This window comes from Lichenostomus cassidix, chromosome 13 (assembly GCF_008360975.1).
Source record: "Lichenostomus cassidix isolate B80296 chromosome 13, HeHo_3.0, whole genome shotgun sequence".
Lineage (NCBI taxonomy): Eukaryota > Metazoa > Chordata > Aves > Passeriformes > Meliphagidae > Lichenostomus > Lichenostomus cassidix.
The window spans coordinates 7590420-7613115 of NC_139494.1; the positions used below are offsets into that span (position 1 = coordinate 7590420).

At 39.4% G+C, this 22696-nt stretch overlaps 1 protein-coding gene across 4 annotated transcripts in view; it reads left to right on the top strand.

Annotated features, from left to right (window-relative positions):
• Positions 1-22696, top strand: part of ATP10B (ATPase phospholipid transporting 10B (putative)) — a 183358-nt gene that overhangs the window by 117163 nt on the left and 43499 nt on the right. For 2 of the 4 annotated variants that reach the window (XM_085073467.1, XM_085073468.1), the window contains exons 2-3: positions 17236-17517; positions 18558-18752. In XM_085073467.1, coding sequence (XP_084929593.1) covers positions 17243-17517; positions 18558-18752 — 470 coding nt within the window. In that variant the 5' untranslated portion in view covers positions 17236-17242. Of the gene's footprint in view, positions 1-17235; positions 17518-18557; positions 18753-19916; positions 20850-22696 lie in introns of those variants that run through there. The other 2 variants (XR_014854882.1, XM_085073466.1) reach the window with 2 other exon arrangements.

Consider the following 22696-nt stretch of genomic DNA (forward strand, 5'->3'; position numbering starts at 1 on the left):
TGCCTACCTAAAATTCCCCCTTACAGGTTTTTGAAATCCATTGCTCAAAGCTGCTTTTATAATGTTGCTATCGCTCTTAATTGGTAATGGGCGATACCATCCCCGCTACGGGCAAGTGCACTTCAGTGACAAGTGAGGTGACCTTGTACACATTGTAGTGTCCCCACCATCAATTGCAAATCCATGAAAAAAATATAAGTTTTTCCTGCATGTCTCATCCCAGCTGCCATCTCCCCAATGATACGTTTCTTGTACTATTTAATTGTAAAGTAGTTGCCTCTAGTTTATTGAAAACAAAATTACTTTTCCAAAGTTTTTCTATCATACAGCTAATTTCTACTGTTTTAGCAACAAGTCTTTGTTACCTTTTTCTTGTGTTTTTAAATTTTTTTTTCACTGTGTGCAAGGCAGCACTGGTCTGTATCCCCTGTGTTGAAAGTGACCTGAAATTCAGTGACGAGATTATTCCAGAACTGGACACCCCCTGTAGTAGCTTCCACACATCCAGAATCTGGCTGTAATGTTGAGTCATAACTTTTAGTCAGACATAATGAAGTAGGACAGAAAGATGTAGATCAATATCAGCACCGTCACTATTGTAGATTTTGTCATTCCCATGGCTAGGCTATCCAAATGGTGCATGAATTCCATTTTCCCATTTCCAGGGCCATCTGAAAGCTGATGCCTTGGAGTGCTTATCACACAAAGCTCTGAAGTGGGTAGTGCCAGGTGCGGGTATTGAAGGCTGGAATTATACATGTTCTCCTATATTTAACTGTAATTAAGCAGACACTTGAGTATCCGTTCATCCGGTTTGTGCTTTTTTAGGCTTTGCCACCATTCAGTAAACACATCATTTTAGCTCTATTCCTCACATAAGGTATGTGCTTGAGAGTGATTAAAAATGTTAAGCTGTGCAAGGTAGACTTCACATTATTCTTGCGGAAAATGTGTTTTGATGCCATTTCCATCCTGTCTCCCTCAGCCTCCTCTAAAAAGGTAAAAAATAAAAAGAAAAAAAAACTTGTTTTAGGAGAGTATGTTCCTCACTGGGAAAGGGAAGAAAGCAGAACAAAACGTGCAGCACACTGGAGAGTTGCAAACTTGTTCTCAGCTTTTGCAGACACTATCCTAATGAACCTTTTACTTGGAGATCTGTGATGTAAATAAGAATCTGCTATGGTCCTGCTAATAGCATCATGTTCCATGTTTCAGTTACCTGTTTATGCTCTGAGGCTTTGGAAAAACAAACAAATAAATGCTTGAGCAGTGCAATGTCCAAAGCCTGGGTTAGGGCAGGAGAAGGTCTCCTGGCTGTGTCAGCCACTGCAGAATATCACAGCTACACTTGCATGGTAGCCCTGCGTTCAGGGAAGACTGCCTTGGGTATCTGGCTGCTTGTTTTCACAAAATTGAACTTATTTGATTCAAAATTTCTTGCTGGGGAAAGAAAAGGCAAATTATGAGCAGGCTGATAACTTCACGTTTCTCTTTGCATCCAGACTACAGAGGAATATGTTACCTACAGCATAATCTTGCAGATCAGAGCAGCAGAGCTGGTTTTACTCTCTCCTATAATTGTTACGAGGAGTCTCTGCCCCTGGCCTCTGGTTCTTGTAATAATTAGGGCATCTGGTTGTTTTAATGCTGGCAGCCCCAAAGCACATCTAGGGAATGACAAAAATTTTCACTGTGCTACAGACAGGGAAAATTCTCCAGCAAGAAAGGAATCATGTATGTTATGCTGTCCATTCAGCCACAATGTATTATTGAGATCTGTATTCTGGTCTAGTGCTTCAACACTATTGTCATATAATTATAGCCCAGTCTGCTTTAGGTTTCATTCAGGTTTCAGGTTATGTTCAGATTTTTTTTTTCCTTCACTTGTTTATCCTACTGGCCTCCTCAGAGCCTTTGGAGTTGTACTTGAGCAAGGGGAGAAGTACTGGTGCTCAAACTCCCGCATTACTTATTTTTTCTCCAAGAGTGTATTTCTGCCACAGGCAGTCCTGTGAAGCAGATTACTTGATTTCCTATTTTGCAGGAGCTGTAATAATGAGGCAAGCAGACCTGTCCAACATGGAGCATCTTCAATCCCAACCAATAGGTGAAGCTGAGGAGATTTATTGGACAGAAATACTGCCTTCCTGCCATTAATAAAATGAAAGGTTTTGGGTAGTGCTGCACAGTTATTTCTCTGTGTGGATTTATGAGGGCATTCGGGGAGAGCTGTTTTTCTTCTCCAAGTTCCCTTTCCCATGCAGTGAGTGATGGTTGTGCCGTGCTGGCTGCGAGGAGAGCAGAGAGCAAACAGTCCATAAATGTAACTACCTTCAGGAGAGCTCCTGGAGCACAGCAAAGTGCTCTAATGGAGGAGCAGGCAGGCTGGGCAGGCTGTAAAATAAATGCATTGCTACTTAAAGAGTTGTCTTCACTCTGTTTATACCTCACTTGCTGCCTGATACAGAGAGAGTGGAAATATTTTCAGTAGAGGTATCTCAGTCTTAGGCAGCTCTGCTCATCTTCAGCATGCCCTGTCAGTCACCTCCTGCCTCTGTGCCTGTCCTAGTAATCACTGCACAGAGAAAAAAACCTGACTTTGGGCTTGGAACAGCTCCTAAACTTATAAAAGTCATGTATCTAATTCTACCTCTGCCTTGCATACTGTATAAAAGGAAGGATTCTTACTATGTTTAGTTTGTTTCTTAACACTGTATAGCTCAGAGGAAGTTTGTTTAGTTTCTATGGTTCAAGAAGGGCACCTTCTAGGTCCACTAAGAAAGAAAAGGAGTGTTTGTAACAAATTTATGTTCAAAATCTAATCTAGTAGAAAAGTGTATTTTTTTTCATTAAAATCTGTAGATTCTTCCGCTAAGGGCAACATGATAAATATATTGTTTGCGCTAACACATTTCTCATAAACGGCACTGACCTACTTTAGTGCTGTTAGATGTGTAATTGAAGTAAAATAATATGTTAATCTTCCTTTAAATGTGGGAGTAGCCTGCAAAGCTAAAACATGTAAACATAGTAAAATAAAAGAGGAAATAGAGCCCTGAATCCACATTGTCTGTCAGCTGTTTGCCTTTAAAGTATTGTGCTGTTAAAATTATAGCTGTGAATTTGCCAGGCTCTGTGACTTGTAAAATACTCACCTGATGTGGGTCAACCCAACATATTCTTCACAATTCTACATTTTTACAAGCAAACAGTTTTGTGTAAAATCCTGCTGGGATGGAGTCTAAAACTGAGACAGTTGTTCCTGAATTTTTGTCCTTGCTGTGACATTTGCAGTCATTTTTATATTTGCAAAATGGGTGGTTCATTTACATCATCAGCTCTTTACAATGACCACCTGGTTAATGATTGCAAAACAGACAGAGGGCTTTAAAATAAGTGGTAAACTATTTCTTACCCTGCTCTTATATTGATTAGAGACAGAATCATTTGATAGGGCATAATTTAATATTTGAGCACTCTGTGTGGTTTTTGATGCTGTCACTAATTTCCAGTTCAGTTGTGTCCTGGGTGATTAGCTGGGGTTGTGCAGCCTCCCTGGCTTGCCTCTGCACTGAAAAATCTCTAAAATGCATTTATTTTTCTAACTTTAGTATCTGGGCTGCTATTCCTTGGGTAACAACCTATATGCAGCATGCTGTGTGACAGACCTTGAGGAGAACCACCTCATGTTGTACCACTAATCCCAAGAAATGGTCTTTGCCTGTCAGCAAAAGGTGGAACTTCCCATAAAATAGTCTTGAAATTGTTTTTGTTCCTTTCAAATTTCTGTAGGAAATCACCCTGCTTTGCCTATATATACCTGTATTTTCTGTGATTAAGGAAAACGTGCTTTAGGAGAGATTCCTGCTTTATTTCTTGGTGCATCAAGGTCCATCAAGCATCCTGTTCATAACAGGATGGCTAGTGTGGCAATAAGAAAGTCTTGATGAGTGTTAGCAGGAAATCAGTCTATGCATTCTCATGCCTCAGATAGCTACAAAACAAGGAACATCAACAGTCCATTTTTAAAAACAGCTCACTTTTCTCTTGCCAGTGGAAGCACAGCTCCTTGGTAAGGATGTCACAACCAGCCCTTGTGAGCAAGGTTCCTAGAGTGTATGCGCTGCTTTTCGTGCCAGTGTTCCATAAGAAAGCTGCTCACATATTACAGAAATGTTAGATTGTTGTGTAATGGCAAGGCTGACCAATGTGACCTGTGGGGTTTGTCCAAGGGGAACTTCTGAAAATAATTTCTTTTGTAGAATTCACATGGTGCAGTAACAAACCGTATCTTGAGGCGCTGCAGTGCACTGATGAATGAAAAGATGGTGTACTGGGCACAGAAATAGATGATTTTGCCGAGAGACTTTGTCTTCTAACTGCTAAGAAAAGCAGTAAAACCACCGTGCAGTGACTTCTAGTTCAGACAGGTGTAATAGTAACTCCAGATTGCTGTGGTTATCTCATAACCTTCACCCACTCAAGCAGTGATGGCAGTTAATGTTACTGCAAGGACACTGCAAATGTCACACCTTTATTCCAGGCACTGTAACTCCCAGCACCCTGTGGTATGTATAAGTTCACTGTGTGCTCATGTAATGAGAAAGGACAGAGACATCAACACCCAAAACACTCAAGTTAGAGAAAATAATTAAGGAATAGAAAGGGTGAATGAGCACAATTTAAGTGTTTGAATCTGCCTCTGAATTTAGAGGAAAAGAAGTTCCACTGTTTACAGCAAGTCAACTGAGCTTACATAAGATAAATAACAAATAAGTAAAATTCCAGGAAGTTAGACTGACAGCTTCCCAGACTCATAGTACTACCTATTCAAAGCAAAGCTGTAAAACAATTATGGTTTCCATCATCCACTTCAGGGTTACAGCTAACCCAACTCAGTTAATAGCTGCAGAAGATGACTGAGTCAAGTGCCACGTGTAACAGCAGGTTGTAATCAACTTCAGCATGAAGATACAAATTATAATCCAGTCCTTTTAAAGCAAGAGAAGTCAGCTTGAAGTCACTGTAGAAACGTACAAGTAGACTGCTCTGACAGAATCACAACCCTTGGCAGTGCTACAGGAGCTCTTTCACACACTCTGGACCAGTTGTAACACTTCAGAATTTGTTAGGAAATCTTGGCCCAAGTCTCTCTCATGTCAGCACTATAAGCAAGAAGAGGGTGATAAGGCCTTTTTTCCCTTGACTCAAGAAAAGACTCATGACCTGATACAATTTGAGTGGAAACTACTGTATGTAAAAAGTCAGCCTGTAAGGGAAGTCATTTATACATCAGACTCAAAGAGCAGTTATGTTATTAATGCTTTTTGTTGTGTTTGACTTTGAATCAGTCATCTAGTTTTGATTATAAAGAAATGAATGTACTTTAAAAAACCAGTCTTTTAGTTTGCATCAGAAATCAGTCACCCTCAAACTTTAAAGGCAAGCAAAAAATATTTGCTATTTTTGTTCAAACAAACCTTGGCTACAAATCGTCAGAGTGATTGCATGCTTCATGTTCTGCTCTTTAATTACATACTAATTAAAGCCTGAAATTTGTGCCAGTGTTTATGATAGTATAAAGTTCTGCAACCAAACAAATAGCTCTCCCAACAGAAGAAAAAAACAAGTTTTCATGAGTTAGAATTTAAAGTCTTACATTTTACAAATTAAGAGAATAATAGCAGAAAAGGTGTTTGGGTTGGTTTTTTTGGGTTTCATTCATTTAATGCAAATCTTCAAAATGTTTTCACAGTCTGATACTTATCATTCTGCTTTAAAGACATATTTCAGACTTGAGCAATCTTAAGCAGAATTAAAATTTTCTCATTTCCATTGGTTAAGTAGTAAGTAACAACACAGATTATGAAAATATTGACTCTGATGTTGCAACCAGATGTAAGTGAAGATCAGGTTTGGAATTAGATTTATTACATTCCTTTTGGGTTCAGCCTTAACATTTGCTCTTCTGGTATCACTTGGATTCCCTTCTGCCTCTCATTTCTGGGATCAGTCAACTGATTGCTCATTGTCATGATTATTTTGCATTCACAAAAATGACTGCACGAGTCATTTGTTGCAAAGCAATGAAAAAGCAAGCCTAGGGAATCTTCAGGAGGACAGAGGCATGGATTTGTTTTCTATCTTAAGGTTGCTACCTACCTGGATGTTTCAGACTAAAAATAAAAATTTGCCAATGCTCACTCTTCATTTCCTTATCAGATATTTTATTACAAACTTTACTAGAAGCACAGAGCTTGAACATAGATTGGGAGAGGAAGTTTGAACTTGCCAGAGATTCTGACAAGGAAGTGTCTGTAGCCAGCCGGAGGAGATGCTCAGTTGGGATAACAGTCTGTCAAGCCTGAAATAGTCACAGCATGGAGCATTTGCTTCCTGTCAGCCCTTTTTTTTCTTGGCCTAGCCTAATTTTATAAAATAACTACACTGCTGAATAACAAAGAGGTGCTTAATCGGGTCTGGTCCAGTTCTGCTTCTTTGTTCTGGTATTTACATATCATTCCTATGTTCTCTAAATGCAGCCTGAGTGAATGGACTAAAATAATTTTTCTGAAATTTTTCTAGATCTCAGTTTTTTAGTGTGCTTTTGAGTTTCTGCTTATGCTGCCTCAGTGCAGTACATCTGATATTCTGCAAAGACATAGATTCTGACGTGACTGGGTTAATTTCTCTTGCTTCAATTACGTATTTTTCTATGGGGATAAGATGTGACGTTTTCCAAAATTACTTAATAATCCCTGTTTCCTTGCAGAAGGTCTGACTTGAGTCACCTTGCAGTACAAACATAAGCTTTTTCTGTCTTCATGGAGCATTGCCTGTAGGCCACTTCACTCTGATTTCTTGCTTTGGAAAGAGGCAGAATAGTCGGACTAGTTTTAGGCACCTGCAGTAATTTGCAGGGTGAGTGGATCAGCATTTACCCCTGACCCTGTCCTCTCCCACCTCCCCCTGTCACTGCTGCCTGTCTAGTGACTCATTTTCTCTGGAACAAGGTGACATTTCCTAAGGTTAATGTTACAGCTCTGTGACCTGACAGATGGAGGAGCAAGATCACAGAGGAAATGAGATACGGATAGCATAAGGTAGTTAGAAACCTTTCTAGGAAGACTAGCCTTGACTGGTCATACTGTAAATTTTGGTCTTTTATATTTTATTAACATGGGTTTGGGGAGAAACACCCTGTCAACAAATGAACTTTTGTGTTATACTCTTTTGTGGTCTTATAGTTGCTATTGTATCATGCTATTTTGTCTATCTAGTTTATTTAAATGCAAAAATGTGTATCCCAGTTACTCCAGCCTGGGAGAGGATGGCAGTATAGGAGGAGAGATAGGATTGATGGCAATTTTACTAATGTTTTCAAAAGGGAATTAATGCTTCCAAGGAGCATTTCACAAGTACATGTTATTACACATTTTATGCCCAGATTCTTATATAGAAATTTTTGGTGGTGTTCAAGGCCAAGGAAACCTGTGAGCAGGAAGGGGAGATGAGTTGCCTGTGTCCAGTTCGCCCTGTATCCAGTTTGCCCTGTCCATCCTCCAGGAGCTGACATGCTCCTCTCAGGTCTCCAGCTGTTCTCCATGTGCTACACAATTGCCAGGAGTGCATTTCTGGCCTGAAGAGATTTTCTTGTCATTCTTTCCAAAATGCCTGAAAATAATTGCTTGAGATAGAAGCAAGTTTCTGCTGTGCACACATTGTGCACACCTGTGTCACCAGCCCAGGTGTCACTGGACATTTCTCCAACAATGCTGTGTGATTAGGTCCTGATTAAGCTTTCCCTTGATCTTTGATTGACATGGAGCTGTGCCCTAGTGAATTGGCAGTCTTTTTAGCCTCTCTGTTTTTTCTTTCCATTTTGTATAAATAAGTAACTATTCTCTTTGAGGCACTTTAATATTCTGATTTGGAGAACTGAAATTAGAGTCAGCACATTCTGACAAAAACATAGTTGCATAAAAGGTTTTTACATATAAAGGATCTTCTGGTCAGTTTCCAGTTTATTTTCATTTTTTTCTGCTTCCTTTTGGAATTTTTCAGCATTGCTGAGTTCCCACATGAACATCTGCAACATAATTTTCATCCTAAGTGCTTTATAATCATACACGCTATAAATATTAGATTGTCTTTTAGAGGCCACTTCACTTTGATTTTGAATATTAAGTGGAACAAACAAAAAAAATTATTATTCAGACAATTGCTCTAATTTTGGTGTCCTCATTTCTGGGCTAAAATGCAACTACATTCTGCTATTGCTGGAGTTTGAAATACATGGTCTTGTAATTAAGTAGTGTGCAGGACCACTCAGAGAGCTGGAGACAGAGGCATACATTGGATAACAGGTATTGGTTTCTTTTCCACTGGCAAACTCAAAGGACTTCTGAATAGATGAGAGCACAAGGGAGCATTTCCCCATCCTGCAGCAGAGAATGCTTCTCATGTGATTTATTCAGAAAAACAAGAGACAGCTGTGCAAAATGCCCCACCCAGGCACAGATACTGGGCTGGATGTGTGTATTTGCAGTTAACCAAGTGAACCTTTTCTGATTAAATGGGCTTCCAGTACAGTGAGTCTGAAATTTGCCTGACCCTAACCTTGACTTGCCCCCTGATCTGTCTCTCTGTGCTTTCTTTTTCCCCAGGATCTGGGGGGAGATGGCTCCTCACAGTGCTTTACTGGAGGCCACCTGGGTTGTATCTACCCTGGAGGTTACTTTGCTCAAGCTGAGTTCCTGTAGTTGTGTTTAATTGACATTTAGGAGGACTTAGTGCAGTCTGCTACTCCACTGCTGGTTTTAGAATGTTTTGGGCCTAAAAAGAAAATAACTGGGCTCAAAATTTCTTAATACTTTTAAAATGCTAAAAGATGGATTTTTCCCAGCCGTGGAGAGATGGTAAGGATTGTAGAACCCTGATGGTGATGGTTGCTGCAGTTTTCTCTGATTATTGGTGTCTTACGTGTTTTTATTGATAAGGCAGTTTCCCCAGAGGCAGAACTCTATCAAGAAGCAGAGGTGAGCTGGTGATTAATGCCATGTCAGCTGAATGAGTGAGAGGCACTGTTGCACACCCATCTTTTCATTTCCTTATCTGGGTTTCTTTTTCTGATAACCAGGTTATGGAAAGAATGGAGACGAAGATTTCTAGAGCTCAGGAAGGAGTAGGGTCTAGAATGTGTTTACTTTTTCTCTATGAATTACCCTTTGTTCTATTAGGAAAGAAAGAATTGAATGTTTGCCTGTATTTGAGACCTTTCAGGAAGGCTGTTAGCAAAGGTCAGTGGTATAGGTTGTATAGACAGGGTTTTTTAAGCCTATGTATGTTCATGTGGCACAGATTTTTTTTTAAAATATTTTTTAAATGAACTGTAAGAGATCCTATATTATGGCTCTTTTGTTTCAAATTTTTTGTTTCTGATTTCAGAAAGCATCTGTATTTAGGACAGTACCTTCATGTGCAGCTTCAAAACAACATCCATGCCAAGATGTGCAGTTCTGACTATTTCTTAAAATGGCCACTTCTGCACTGGCCTGAGCCTGCTGTCTTCTGTCTGCAACTTTGTTTACTTATTTGAAAATATACATTCACATAAAACATTTTTAGGAATTCACTGCCAACATCCGGCAGCAAGAAAAGCCACAGGAAAAGTCATGAAAACCACAGCCCTGGCTGCCATTTCCATCCAATGTCTCCAATTAACACTTTGCCATTTTAGCTTTGTAAGGGCTCTGTGCAAGTGTCATTTCCCAGTGTCTCCTCAGCTGAAGATGTGAGCAGGACAAATGCAATCCCTGCGTTGGAAGGTGGCAGAAACTGCCTCTGCCTACACTTGTGAAAAGTACAGTGGGCCCAAATGTAATAATAGCCCACTCCAGAGCTTGGGCGTGCTGGCAGCAGTGATATTCCTTGCAGCGAGCCAGATAATTTTAGTCTAACTCTATTTAAATGAGCACACAATGTGGGAGACCAGAGCGAGCTCCTTATTCACAGAGTGAAGCTAAACACAGCATCCAGCATTACTGTTTGCAAGCTGGAAACTTCCTTCTTGAATAATATCTGATAATCATCCTTGTCTGCATGACCTGTATGTCAGCATATGCTGAGAGCACATCTATTTTGAAACCAGTCTTAATAACACAGCTGCAGCCCTGCAGCAGGGAGAGCTGCCTGAGCATGCCTTCAAACTGCTCAGCTCCAGCAAACTCCTGCATCAGGCACTGAAATCTGCTCTGTGCTAGGGAAAGAGCCTTATAATTAACCTATTATTTTGAGATTTTTGGGTTTATTCCCCGAGGAAAGAGCATCTAGTCAAGACATGAAAAACATGTCAATCTAACACAGTAATAGAAGAGTGAAGCCCTGTGGTCTAATGACGTATTAGATTTATGAAAAGCATTTTTCTGTTTATCCCCCACAAAAACAAACTTGCACTCAAACCCATTATATAATTGTTAATCCATAAAACATTTCTCTTGTCAGTTGAATGACAACAGTTTGCACTGACCACCTTTTTTTTGAATGAAGTAGTTTTTTGGAGCTGTCTTTTAGCTCTAGCAACTTTCTTTCATACTGCAAGTATTATAGCTCAACTATCAAGTGCTACAGGATAATTTGAGGCTGTGGTCTGTATCCTGCTAATCAGTTTAACTGCCTTCCTCATTCTCCCCAGTCTCCTTTCCTTTTTTCCATTAGTCTTAACTACACTATATCTTCTCTGAACTGTGACTGAGGAGGAATTTCTATATAGTATCACCAAAAAGTGAAAGAGCTTTCTAGCAGATAATTGCAAAGCAGATAAAGAAGCTTGTGGCTGAAATTTCTATAATACTCAGATCACTTGGTAATGTTTATCTCCCTGCTCCAACCTTCCCCAGATGGCTCTTTTGAATGGCTGCTGCATCATCCGTATAGGGCAACAAGAAGAAACGTTGCTTCTGCTTTCAATTAGGAAATAAAATAAAAAATTTGGAATAATGGCATTAAGTCTTAGAGGACATTTGTGTTGTTTGATGGCTTCTTGCTTTACAGGCAACGTAGAAGTGAAAATATCAGGTCAAAACTTAGAGTCATGTACTCAATTGCAGTTTTTGATGAGGCACACACCTGCATTCAAGTGCTACCACTGCATTTTTTCACGGTACTGATTTTCAAAAATAAGCTCCACCCTGTCTGAAATTTTGCCCTGAAGTTCCAAAAAGCCATCCTTTGAAAATAAGGTGCAGACTTTGCGTTTCTTTGATAGCTCTGAAAGTGACTGTTTTGTATCTCTGCCTTCTGAATTTGTTTTTACATATGCCTATGAGCAGGAATGTTTTTCTTTTAATGTGGATCCCTTTAATAAACAGCTCATGATTGTGTAAAACTTTTTATGCATATGCAGGAGAGACAGGATTCCTTTCTCCAGCCTGGATGCAGAAATCTGCAGCTAAGCATGTTGTTTGGCAGGAATGAGGCACTTCAAAAGAGAGAAAATAATTTTCTTGTTGGTGACTTTCTGGTAGCTTTCTCTTACTGTTAACAGTACCTTTTTTGTATACAAAGGTCTTAAAAAAGGAGCATTTGAAAAAAAATACTTGAAAAGTCTATGTCACAACCCCTCCTTGTTAACAGCATCACCATAGCTCTCTAATGTAATCTGTTTCTATCATATAAGGTGGAGTTTTCTCTAGTATTGGACGAGATGCAGCAATCACAGGGAGAACACTAATTATATAGGCTAACTGTGATAAATTGAGAAGGGCTCTTTCCACTGTTGACACAAGGATGCAAAAGGAAAACACCACCAGTGGTCTGTTGTAGCATCCCTTTGCCAATAAAGGAAAATATTTTCCAAATACTTTTTGCTGGCTAGCAGTTGCAGTACTCACAAATAAAAGATCAACTCAAAGCATTTGGGGATAAAAATGCCAAATTTTATCTACTGCATGCTGGGGTCAATAGTGCTATCTTCTTTCTTGTTTCTAAGTTCTTAAAAGGAAGTTCACAACTTGCATAAAAATGCCTAGAACTTCCCCTTATAGTATGACATATATAAAATATTTTATAATATATAAACATTTTAAAATAAACAGAATAAATATATTTTAAAATAAACATAGCCCTGCCTGAGAAGGCTTGAGCCAGGTAAGTATAAGGTAGTTCAACTGTGTTATGCAGATCTATCTGTACATGTAATCCACACTTGGAAAGAACTTGCCACTGGGATTCCCTTTGTCTCTGCCAGCCCAGTGTGCCTTTCAGCTCTTCTAACAAAAGGAATAAATAATTATCCTGTTCCTCTCTTGTTTCCAAATGTGTTCACATGCTCTGGATGATTTAGGTTATGGATAAAGGCAAGGCCTACCTGTGAAAGTTGATCACAGTGCAGGCTAAATCATGAGCACAGTGACTTCACAGATGTTTAGGACAAAAATGTAGCAAAATCCAACCAAAAATGAAAGTTTCATTCATTGATTAAATACAGGAAGAAAATAAAAGAGGCTTTCAAAACATGAACGGTGGCCTTAGTTTTTATAAGGTAGAGTTAACAACTGTTTATTGAAGTGAATAGATTGCTGTTGTGTTTATTTCATATGCAAAATCCCCTGTAGGAGACAGGGCTGCCAATAGCTTTTCACAAACAGGAGCTGCTTTTTTTTTTTTTTCAGGGTACCATTACAAAACTGTTAAGCAAGAAGTGTCTCCAGGAATAGCACAATGCACTCTTTTTAGTTAATACAAGTTGGATGTTTTAATCCATATGCAAATGGCAAAGAAAAAATTGTTTCATTCCATTGTTCCTCTGAGTTGCCTGATGACACAAGTCACCAAACGGCACCCCAGACCCTACAGAAAGAGTGTGCCAGTGCTCCTTTTGTTGCAAAGAAATTCTCATTTTTCAAAGCTTCCCGATGACATTGTGAATGGTACCATTTTAATTTACAGTGTATGGTTCGCTTCATTCTTCCATCAAATCTCAGAAATCTTGAAAACTTTCTGGGACATCCTTTCTTCCATAGTGTCCTAGGTTGCAATATAGATGTAGTTAAGTATTCTATTACCACCAGCTGTGGGCCGTTAGCTGCTATCACCTGCTAAAGACCCACTCCGGATGACAGGCAATGGGCCATCCGTTAGCTATTATCAGCTGCTAATGACCCACCCCACATGACAGGCAATGGGCCATCAGGGACCCACCGTGTGACTCATGGACTTATCTCATCCCATTGTGAGATGCTCTGCCGAGGAGGGAGGAGCCAGGTGTTCCCACCTGGATATAACCTGGCCTTGGAACTGCCTGAGCTGGCCCTGTCTACTGGGTTCCCAGAGGACGAGAGCTACACTGGATCTTCAGCTGGAGACTAGACCTTCACAGGATCACCACTTCAACTGGACTACTTCAGTTGGACTGCTACTACCACCCTAACAGGGTGTTAGGTTGTATCTGACTTTGTCAGTGCTTTTCCTTGTATTATTTCACTTATTTTTACTTTCAGTCTTGACTTGTGATCTCCCACTGGTTTGTTTTCAAACCAATACACATAGTTTTATGGCAGATGTGCAAAGGTTTTCATGCTTTTGTTATTGCTTCATATTTCAGAGATTTTGATGCAGCTTGTGAGCTAATGTGAGTACTTCATCTACCCTCCTGCACTAACACCACCTCACACATTTCTCATCTCTCATCTGAGTGCAACTGAGTGTCTAGCTGACATATTTCTGTATGGCTAAGTCACCTTTGCTATAAATAGATAGTAGTTTAATCACTTATATGTTGCTTGGCTGGTTTATTCCAAATGCAGAAGTTCAGGAACTGAGATACCTAGACATGTTTTAAATTTTTGCCCATCTCTTGAGACTGTGGTACCTCCACTGAGAAGAGTGACTGAGAAGAGTGACAAAAGTTGGACTGTGGGAAGTAGTGTTTTTCCTAAAAGGAAGAATAAAAGAGGTAATAATCCATTGTAATTTTGTAATGAATATATCTCTGTGGGTGTGTAAACGTTGAGGGGCATCTACCCAAGGAGGGAGGGGACTTGTCCTAGGCTAGATTGCACTGTTTTCTCCAAGAAAGCCATGTGGGAGTTACAGGTGGGAAAACTGTGTCTGCCTTGTTGAAAACTGCCCACAGTGAATCAATCAGTTATAGAATAGAAAGAAAAATGGTAAATAGTTTCTTGAAATTGAAATTTTTTAGGTTTTCAATTAGGGAATGATGATAACAGCATTAATTGACTGAAACTTCACAGGAGACTGGACAATGAGACACTACAAGCTTATGCTGTCATGATTCTATAGCCATAGAGGGGAAATTGCCATGGATATTCCTCTGCATGGCTTACCTGAAGTGACTGCTTCCCCTTTATTAGCTTTTGTGTGTTTAAGGACAGAGGGGTCCTTTTTGTCCCCTCCTTTCCAAGCCTGACAGGTGCTGAGCTGCAGCTCAGCCATGGCTTGTGCTTGTATTTCTCCTCCTGTTGCACGGGGCCAGGGGGACTGAGCACAATGCAGCTTTCTGGCTGCTGTCTCAGACCTTGTCCCATGCAAAGCCTCAAAATCCCAGCCAGAAATCCAGCAGGAACTTAGGGATTCCTTTTGTAGGTAGCATTTCAGAAGTGGCTGACAAAGGGGAGCTGAGGGGAGGCTGCAATAGTTCTAAATGTGCCAGCACTTGTGGTAATCACTGTGCTTAAGTGGAATGGATGGCAAATCCCAAATATAATGGTGTTGGAAAAGTCTGCAGTGCCTTGATCTTTCTCTTTCAGGATATGAATTCTGGTGCTGAAGCTTCACTAACCAGATGAAAGAAAGCCAGCTACTTTAGTAAATGTGTGTTGAAAAAATCCACACTTCACACGTTCCTTCAATGATATCTCTGTGAAAACATAAATCAAACAAGTGTGTAAAATATTCTAGATTTGAGGAAAATGGGTTTTTTCATTTTGAGGAAAATGAAGCTCTTTTAGAAATAGTTGGGACAGAAACATTAAATATATTGCTGATGGAATGCAATATTTTGTGTGGGTTTCCTGCCATACAGAAGATGACATAACACATCAAAGTCCCAGGGAGCTGAAATATTCTTGTAAGAAGTTGGCTGAATTATAGAAAATTGTCATTTTACAGAAGAATATACCTTTGAGTTCTCTCTTCTTTCCTGTTAGGTGATCTGCAAACATTGATGGCACATTTAGGATCCTTTATGTTCTTACTGATTTGAAATACCAAGTTTTGTTTGCTTCTGCTACTTTTTCCCTCCCAGCCCTGAAGTTCACAGGTCAAGAAAGCCATGATCTTGCTGCGTTGATTATGCATCCAGTTGTGTAATTGCCCCCACAGAACGCATGCTTGGTTCTGTGTGGTTTGTGAGGACATCTCTACATTTCCTGCAGCCCATCCATTTGCTTGATGGCAGCGATTGGCCTCTCTCCTCATGGTTATGATATTGTTTGGCCATTGCCTTTCAAAGACAGTCAGGAGGAGAGAGCTGATTTCCAAAGTGAATAAAACTAAGTCATCTCATTCATTTATTTATACACTAAGAAATTTATTAAGATGGAGTGCAGAGAGACCCTCTCTTGAATGTCAAGCAGGCTTGCCTAATTGTGATTTGTGAAGCTTTAGAAAGAGTTTCCCAGGGGAAGATCTGGAAGGCATGGTTCTGTTATGTGTAAAGCCTCCTTAATTAATCTTGTCTGGTTTTATTTTTAGCAATATTCCTGAAACTATTGCTTTTTTCATTTATAAATTTTAAGGGATTTCAACCTACCTTGATGTATCTCAGGTTCAGAATGAGGTGCTCTGACAGGTTGTGTGTAACTCTCTTACCTATATAAAGATATATATATTTAGATATAAATATAGATAGATATATAAATATCACATGGGTAAAGATGTGTGTAGTACAGTATATATCTGGGTCACTTTTCCATCCACTGTTCAGATCTTCATTTAAGTTGGGGAGTTAATTGCTCAGAACAAGGTGGTAAAATTTTCCAGGTGTGCAGCCTTTAACTAGAAAACATGAACTGCACCATTTCACTATAATGTTTTCACTGGGCACTCACTGTGCCTTTTTTGGTAACTACCAACAGTTGAATTTCTGCCTTTTCATTATAAAATCCTTCAGCACCACCATTTAAATATTATACTGTAAGGACTTGCTGGCTCTAAGATATTATATGTTTAATATAACTTTGATTTCAGTCAAAGTACTCATTCATTTGGACACTGGCAGAGTAGTTTTCTTCCAAGACTCAAACATGTAGTATTTTTGAATATAATTAAGGATTTTTTTTCCAAAGGGACTCACACACTCTGTATTTTCCCCAGTGTAAATGGAATGGATTCAGTTGACATATATTGTTCAGTGAAACCCTGAAATTGCACAAGGCCAGTGCCTTTTATTTTTGGTTTGCTTTTGCCCATTTAGTGCCTCATCATTGTAAGGAAGCTTCCAGTTCTCAAACTCCTGCTGTTGGAGTGAGATTTTGCTGTGCTTAGATTGAGCATAACAACACCTACCCTTGTGTGGCTGGAGCCTGGACATCCACTGGATCACATCTGCAATTGTGGATGTGTGGACAAATCAGGAGACAAGTTTTCAATGATAATAGGATTACTATTGGGAGATTTAATTCCTTTATCTCTCCAACCATAAAACATCTGTTGTTTTAGTGCTGGCTGGCATTTTCCTTTCAAATCAGGTTTCTTTGAAGACTGGAAAATTGTTACCTGAGTGTAAATGCAATTAAGCACACGCTGCAGTTCTTTATTATCTGAGCTATTAAGATTCAATACCTGAACCAGTCCCTTTATAAGTAAGAATGAGCAGGAAAAGCATTGTAAGAAAGTCAGACATTTTAAGAAAAATGCCTGAATAGATTTGGTGGCACTTTGAGTGAAGAAAAGGGTAGAGGATTCATGATGGAAAAGCCATTGCTCACCTCTGTTAAATTGGCTTTATCTGTGTCAATTTGCTGTTTTAAGGCACAGAAAATAGCTTTTAGATATTTTTTTGTCCCCAGAGATAGAAATAGATTTTCCCATATTGAAGATTTTGTTGTATCTTTTATTCTGTGCATTCTCTGCAGAACTTCTGTGATCGAACAACAAGCAATGCGCTGAGCAGGAGAAATGGTTTTGTGTTAAGCCTCTGCTTGCAAGACACGAAGGAAGTTTTCCACCAGAATGGAATTGGTTTTCAGCACTTGTCATGCATTTGTCTTTCAGGCTGTGAATGGCTTTGTCTGTGGACTCCGCTTGGTACCGTTGGCAGCGACTGGGAACTCCAAGTCCCTGCCAGGCTCCATCAGAAGCAACACCACTGCTGTTTTCTGTCAGAGACAAACCAAAACTCAGTGTAAACAAATGGAGGATTGTGCTGCCTGATAATGGGAGACAGGGGAAAGACTGGAAACAAGCTTTTGCATTTTATTCTGGAAACAAAATACAGACCACAAAATACACATGGTTCACTTTTTTGCCTCAAAATCTTTTTGAACAGTTTCACAGGTAAAAAAATTCTTTCAATGATCCATGAGATTCAAGAACTCTCTCTGAAAAAGTGATATTTGAGTGTGATGGAGAAGTTCTAATTTTGTAGTTGCACCAGTACTAAAATTTGGGTGATGATTATTTGTTACCAAATGTCACTCTGTCCACACTGGAATGGAGGATTAAATAAGTAAGTGCTGGGAGTTCTTAACCACTGCTGTGCCCAGCTTTCTTGTTTGGATGCTGCAACCATTCTCTTTGTAAAAAAAAAAAAAAAAAAATTTAAAAAAAAATCTTTTTTTAAAAAATCCCCTGGTTTTGTGTTGCATAAACTCTGATTTTTAAGAACACGAAAATAATTCATTGGGTATGTTGAGACACCTATGAAACTCTGTGGATTCAAGCAGTTCAATTTTGATATATTTTTAACATCATGAAGTTAATTGCCTATAAATAGTATATATGTATATGCAAGTGCTAGGTCAGATTTCTTTCCAAGTGCTGATTTGAAATTATGTAAATGCCCCCCAGCACAATGAATCAAGTCACAAAAAGTCCAGGGAATTATCATCATGATAAAGTAAAATTGAAGTTCTATATCCATCTCTAGCTTTGGCATTTTTATTGTGTATACTAGGTTGGCCCATTCATAATTCAACCTTCCATTTGCAGAATCCTTCATGGATTCCTTATGGGGATATTTCCATAATTTCTTGGTTTGTTTTTTAAAGTTTGGCTTTTATTTGATTTTGTGCTTATTTTCAAGACTGAGGCAGTGAGGGGTCATTAAAGACCTTGGAGATCCCAGAGATAGTGTTTGTAACATGAGAGGAAACTGGAGCTAGCTATGACAGTATGAAAATGTATTTCACAGGCTCTTCTAAAGAAAAAATTAGCATCTTGGTTAAGCAGCTAATTAATCCATTCTGGAGAAAGGAAAAGGAGGGTAGAGGAGTGAAATGATTTAACGTTCCTCTGACACAGAATGGGGGTTGTTGATTAAGGAAAGGATATATTCTAACTTCTGACTCTTTTAATTTATTTTATGCCCTTTTCAGGCTGGGCAATCTTTACTTCTTCTTTCTGGTGGTTCTGAACTGGTTCCCACAAGTGGAAGTCTTCCACAAGGAGATTACCATGCTGCCTCTGGCTGTGGTGCTGCTTGCCAGCATGACTCAGGATGCCATTGAAGACTACAGAAAATACCAGTATGATAAGACAATAAACTTCAGTAAAACTAGGGTATACGACAAGTAAGTAAACGAAACAAATTATTTTTCCCTTACTTTTGCTGTGGTGGAAAACACTTCTCTGATTTTACAGCAATTCCCTCACTGACCCTTTAGAGTACTGGAAGTTTGGAAAAACTGTTACAAAATATTTTTTTCTACCTTTAAAAATGCCTTATTTGTCTCACTTAAATCATCTCAATATCACTGAGGCTTTGTTTCATATCACAGCAGTGTGTGCTGATATACAAGTTTTCATTCCAAGTTTTCAGAGCAGCTTGCCAACACACACATCATCCTCTCCTGATAGCAGAAGGATCTGGAGGATAAATGAAACTTACCCAGGTCTGGAAAGGAAAACTGGAGCTTCTTAGAAAATTGGAGAGATGTCTTTCAGACATTTCACAATGAAACCACTAATATAGAAATTAATGATCAACTACATTCAAGGTCAATCATAATCGGGAGGTGAAAAAATGTTCCAGGACTTCCAGTAAGCAGAGAGATCAATACAGCCGGGCTTGGCTTTGGAGATGGTACAACACCTGCAGGAAGCTGTTTGCTCACTACTGACTCAGAAGAAAGAAATATTTTCTCTGCAATTCTTATTGCAACATTTTGATTTCATCAGAGTTTCTTGTCCAAGTACCAACTTGACTTGAGACTGCTTAGCTCGTCACTATGTAATGGAGCAAATAGGAGTTTTCATTTAAAAGAGGCTTAAATATTTCTGTGCTTTCCTTTTTTCACCTGCCCTTAAGCCCAGGACACAGAGAAAAAAGTTGCTATGGTTTGCATACATGTCATTAGCTCTTCTGGCAATTAGCCCTCATCTGTGCTGACATCCTTATGTGTCAGAGGAAGAAGGAAGAAAGGGGAAGAAGGGAGAAGAAAGGGAGAGTGGAAGGGGTGTCTGGGTGAGAGAGGGAGGTTTGGGGTCTGTCAGGGAGAAGGATCAGGCTGAGGAGCAATCCAGGTGCATTGCTTATGTCTGTGTCTGATTCCTGCAAGTACTGAATCATAGGTTTGCTCGGCTTGGGGGGATGGGGTTTGGTTGTTTGTTTAATAATAATCCATGCTATGGTCGTGAAAACAAACAATAGATAAAGGAAATAAAAGAGAAATACTGTCTGTACTGAGGCTTGTAGCAATCTTTTGTTGACATCTGGGATATGGAGCTCTGCCCATTACCTTTGAGCTTCCTGGCAACTCCCAGGGTTGTAAAGTGGTTCTGAAACTCATGGAGTGACCTGTGAAAATTGACTGTATGTTCTCAGCTTTGCCACAGCTCTGTGTTAGAGCAGAGACTCTTCCCGAGAGCAGCGAGTCATGGCCAGGGAAATGGTCTGAGCGAGGCCTGCAGGCATCTGCCAACAGGAAGAACAAACCATTCAGGATGCTTTTGGCACAGATGAGGTGCAGCCGCCCCAGCAGGCTGTAGGACCTGAGCAGCTGAGTCAGGATAATCCCTGTCCTGGGCAGGTGCAGGTTGGAGTGGAAGAGGCAGCCCTGGGCTTCGGATATCTCAACTCTTCTCTCCACTGCTTCATTTGGATTATTGAACCCTTCTGACTTTGTTGGTTTTCACCTTGAAGCTACTTTTTGAGAGGAGAGCAAGATGTCAAGGAAAATTGTTCCAGGCTGCTTCTCTAGAATGGTATGGAAAAAACATTTTTTCAAGGAAACCTGCTGCCGGTGTGGTTCTCCAGACACGGAAATCCAAAATGAGGAGCTGGAGAAGAGAGGAAAAGTAAGGAAAAGAAAGAAGAAAAATGAAAATAAACGAGTGATCATCTCCAATTTGCCATTTGGAAGTAAGAAGTGGAAGGAAAATCCAAACAGATACTATGACTCTAATGAAATTAAGACCACAAAATATACCATCTTAACTTTCCTCCCTAAAAATATCTATGAGCAGTTTCACCGTTTTGCCAATATTTATTTTGTGTTCATTGCGCTGCTGAATTTTGTGCCAGTGGTGAATGCTTTCCAACCAGAGGTGTCTGTGATCCCAATTTGTGTTATAATGGCCATTACAGCCATTAAAGATGCTTGGGAGGACTTCCGGAGGTATAAATTAGACAAAGAAATCAATCATATGGGATGCTACATTTACAGCAGGTGAGCTTCATATAGCTTTTATTACCAAAACTATTGGCTTGAGATCTTTTATCAGTGGTGAGGCTTTTTGTTTAAAATAACTAATAAATAACAGCTGAAAAATCAGAGTGGTTAGGTGAAATAGGGAAAAGTAATGGTCACCGTATATCATCTGGTATTTGTTCTCATAAAAGGGAAAGAATTTTTAAGAGTTTTTGGACTGGCAAGTTAAGTTTGAGTTTCATGATATTGCTGTGTCTATCAGCCTCTTAGACATGCAGTGCACTGAAAATAGGTGCTTTAAGTGCTACAAACAGCTGAATTTCTAAGACATTTTTGAGAGTTTAATTCTATCAATATAAGATAGCACAGAACAGGATCTGTCGTGGGACTTGTTTGCATTCTTAGATGCCAAGAAATCTCTTAGAAACCTGGCCCTTTGAACTACATTTAATTTTATACTCTACACTGTTGATGAGCTTTCAGTTATTTTTTCTTTCTTAGACAGCATGTAAAATGAATCTGTAAAAACACAGTCTAGAAATGAAAGATAATAATATATGCCTCTGTTCAGTCACCTCTAAATGAATTAACTAAATGTGTCTGTGCTCACTTCTTCAAAGTGTTTCATAACTTCTTTCTTTGGAAATTCAGAAGTTTGAAAATGATGTTTTATTGTAACAAAACTGTTCTCTCAGCAAAGTTGCAAATGACTTCTCCCTGATAAAACATCACATCTGGGAGTCAGAAGTGCAAAACTTTCCATCTCTGTGAATGTGCCTGGCACCCCTCAAATTAACCAGCTGTGCTTTATACAAGGTGTGCTTTCACGAGTGAGATCTTGCAGAACTCTGGCTTTTATCACACGGGGCTGTCATTTCTGTTTGTTTCTCATGCATGTGTTTGTCAGATTTTGATTTTTATATCCTGCTGATTAACCAGGAAAGCAGGAAACAAATGCTTGTTTAGGGGCTAAACTTGGGCCCACATATAGCTAATGAGTTGCCAGAAAAAAAAACCTTCACTGCTCTCCTTGCCAACTTTTCCCAAAAAGCAGGCATTTTACACAGTTCTAAATATTGTGGATGTATGATCCTTTCCACAGTGAAGACTGACAATAATTGTAGCTCTTTGGGTAGGTGGCAAAACAGCCTCTTTTGCCTATCCTTGAGATTGCAATCTCCTTGAATGCAATCTCCTTTAGTTTTTCCAGTGTTGCATTCACCCATGAGGCAGTAGACTATTTGTTAATACTTGTGAAAAGCAGTACGGGAGGGAACAGGTGGGGCAGTAGGTGCTAATGAATAATGTGCAGAGGAATCTTTATTTCCACTTTACGTATAGTAGCCATGTCGGTTTAAATCTGAAAGCCTTTTACCATGGGAACATGAGAAGTAGGAAATACAGTAAAACTTGTTTTGTGTAAGGGAAAAATATCCATCATGGACTTACAACATACATTCAGATCAAGCTATAGCCATGAGTGCTTTGCTATGCAGAAAAACTACATGGGCTTGCCTTAAAATTGGTTATTCCATCCCACAAAAAATATTTGGATCTATGAATCAGTCTTGTCTAGGATCTTGTCTTTCACCAAAGTTTTATGGCCCAAAAAGGTGATGTAAGGGAAAGGAAAATGAGAAGGGATTTAGTCTGTGGTATTCATCCTGCCTGGAAAAAATGTGGGTAATAACAATTGCCATCAGATCAGTCGCTACAGCTCATTATAGTGTGAATAATTTTAATCAGGCTTCCCTGGTGCTTTGGGAAGCTGATATTTCTTGTTCTTCTTGTTAGCTGCAAAGTCATGGAAGAGCACGATGTCTTCTAATTTTCTTCCTTATGAATCATCTGCTGAAAATAGGTAA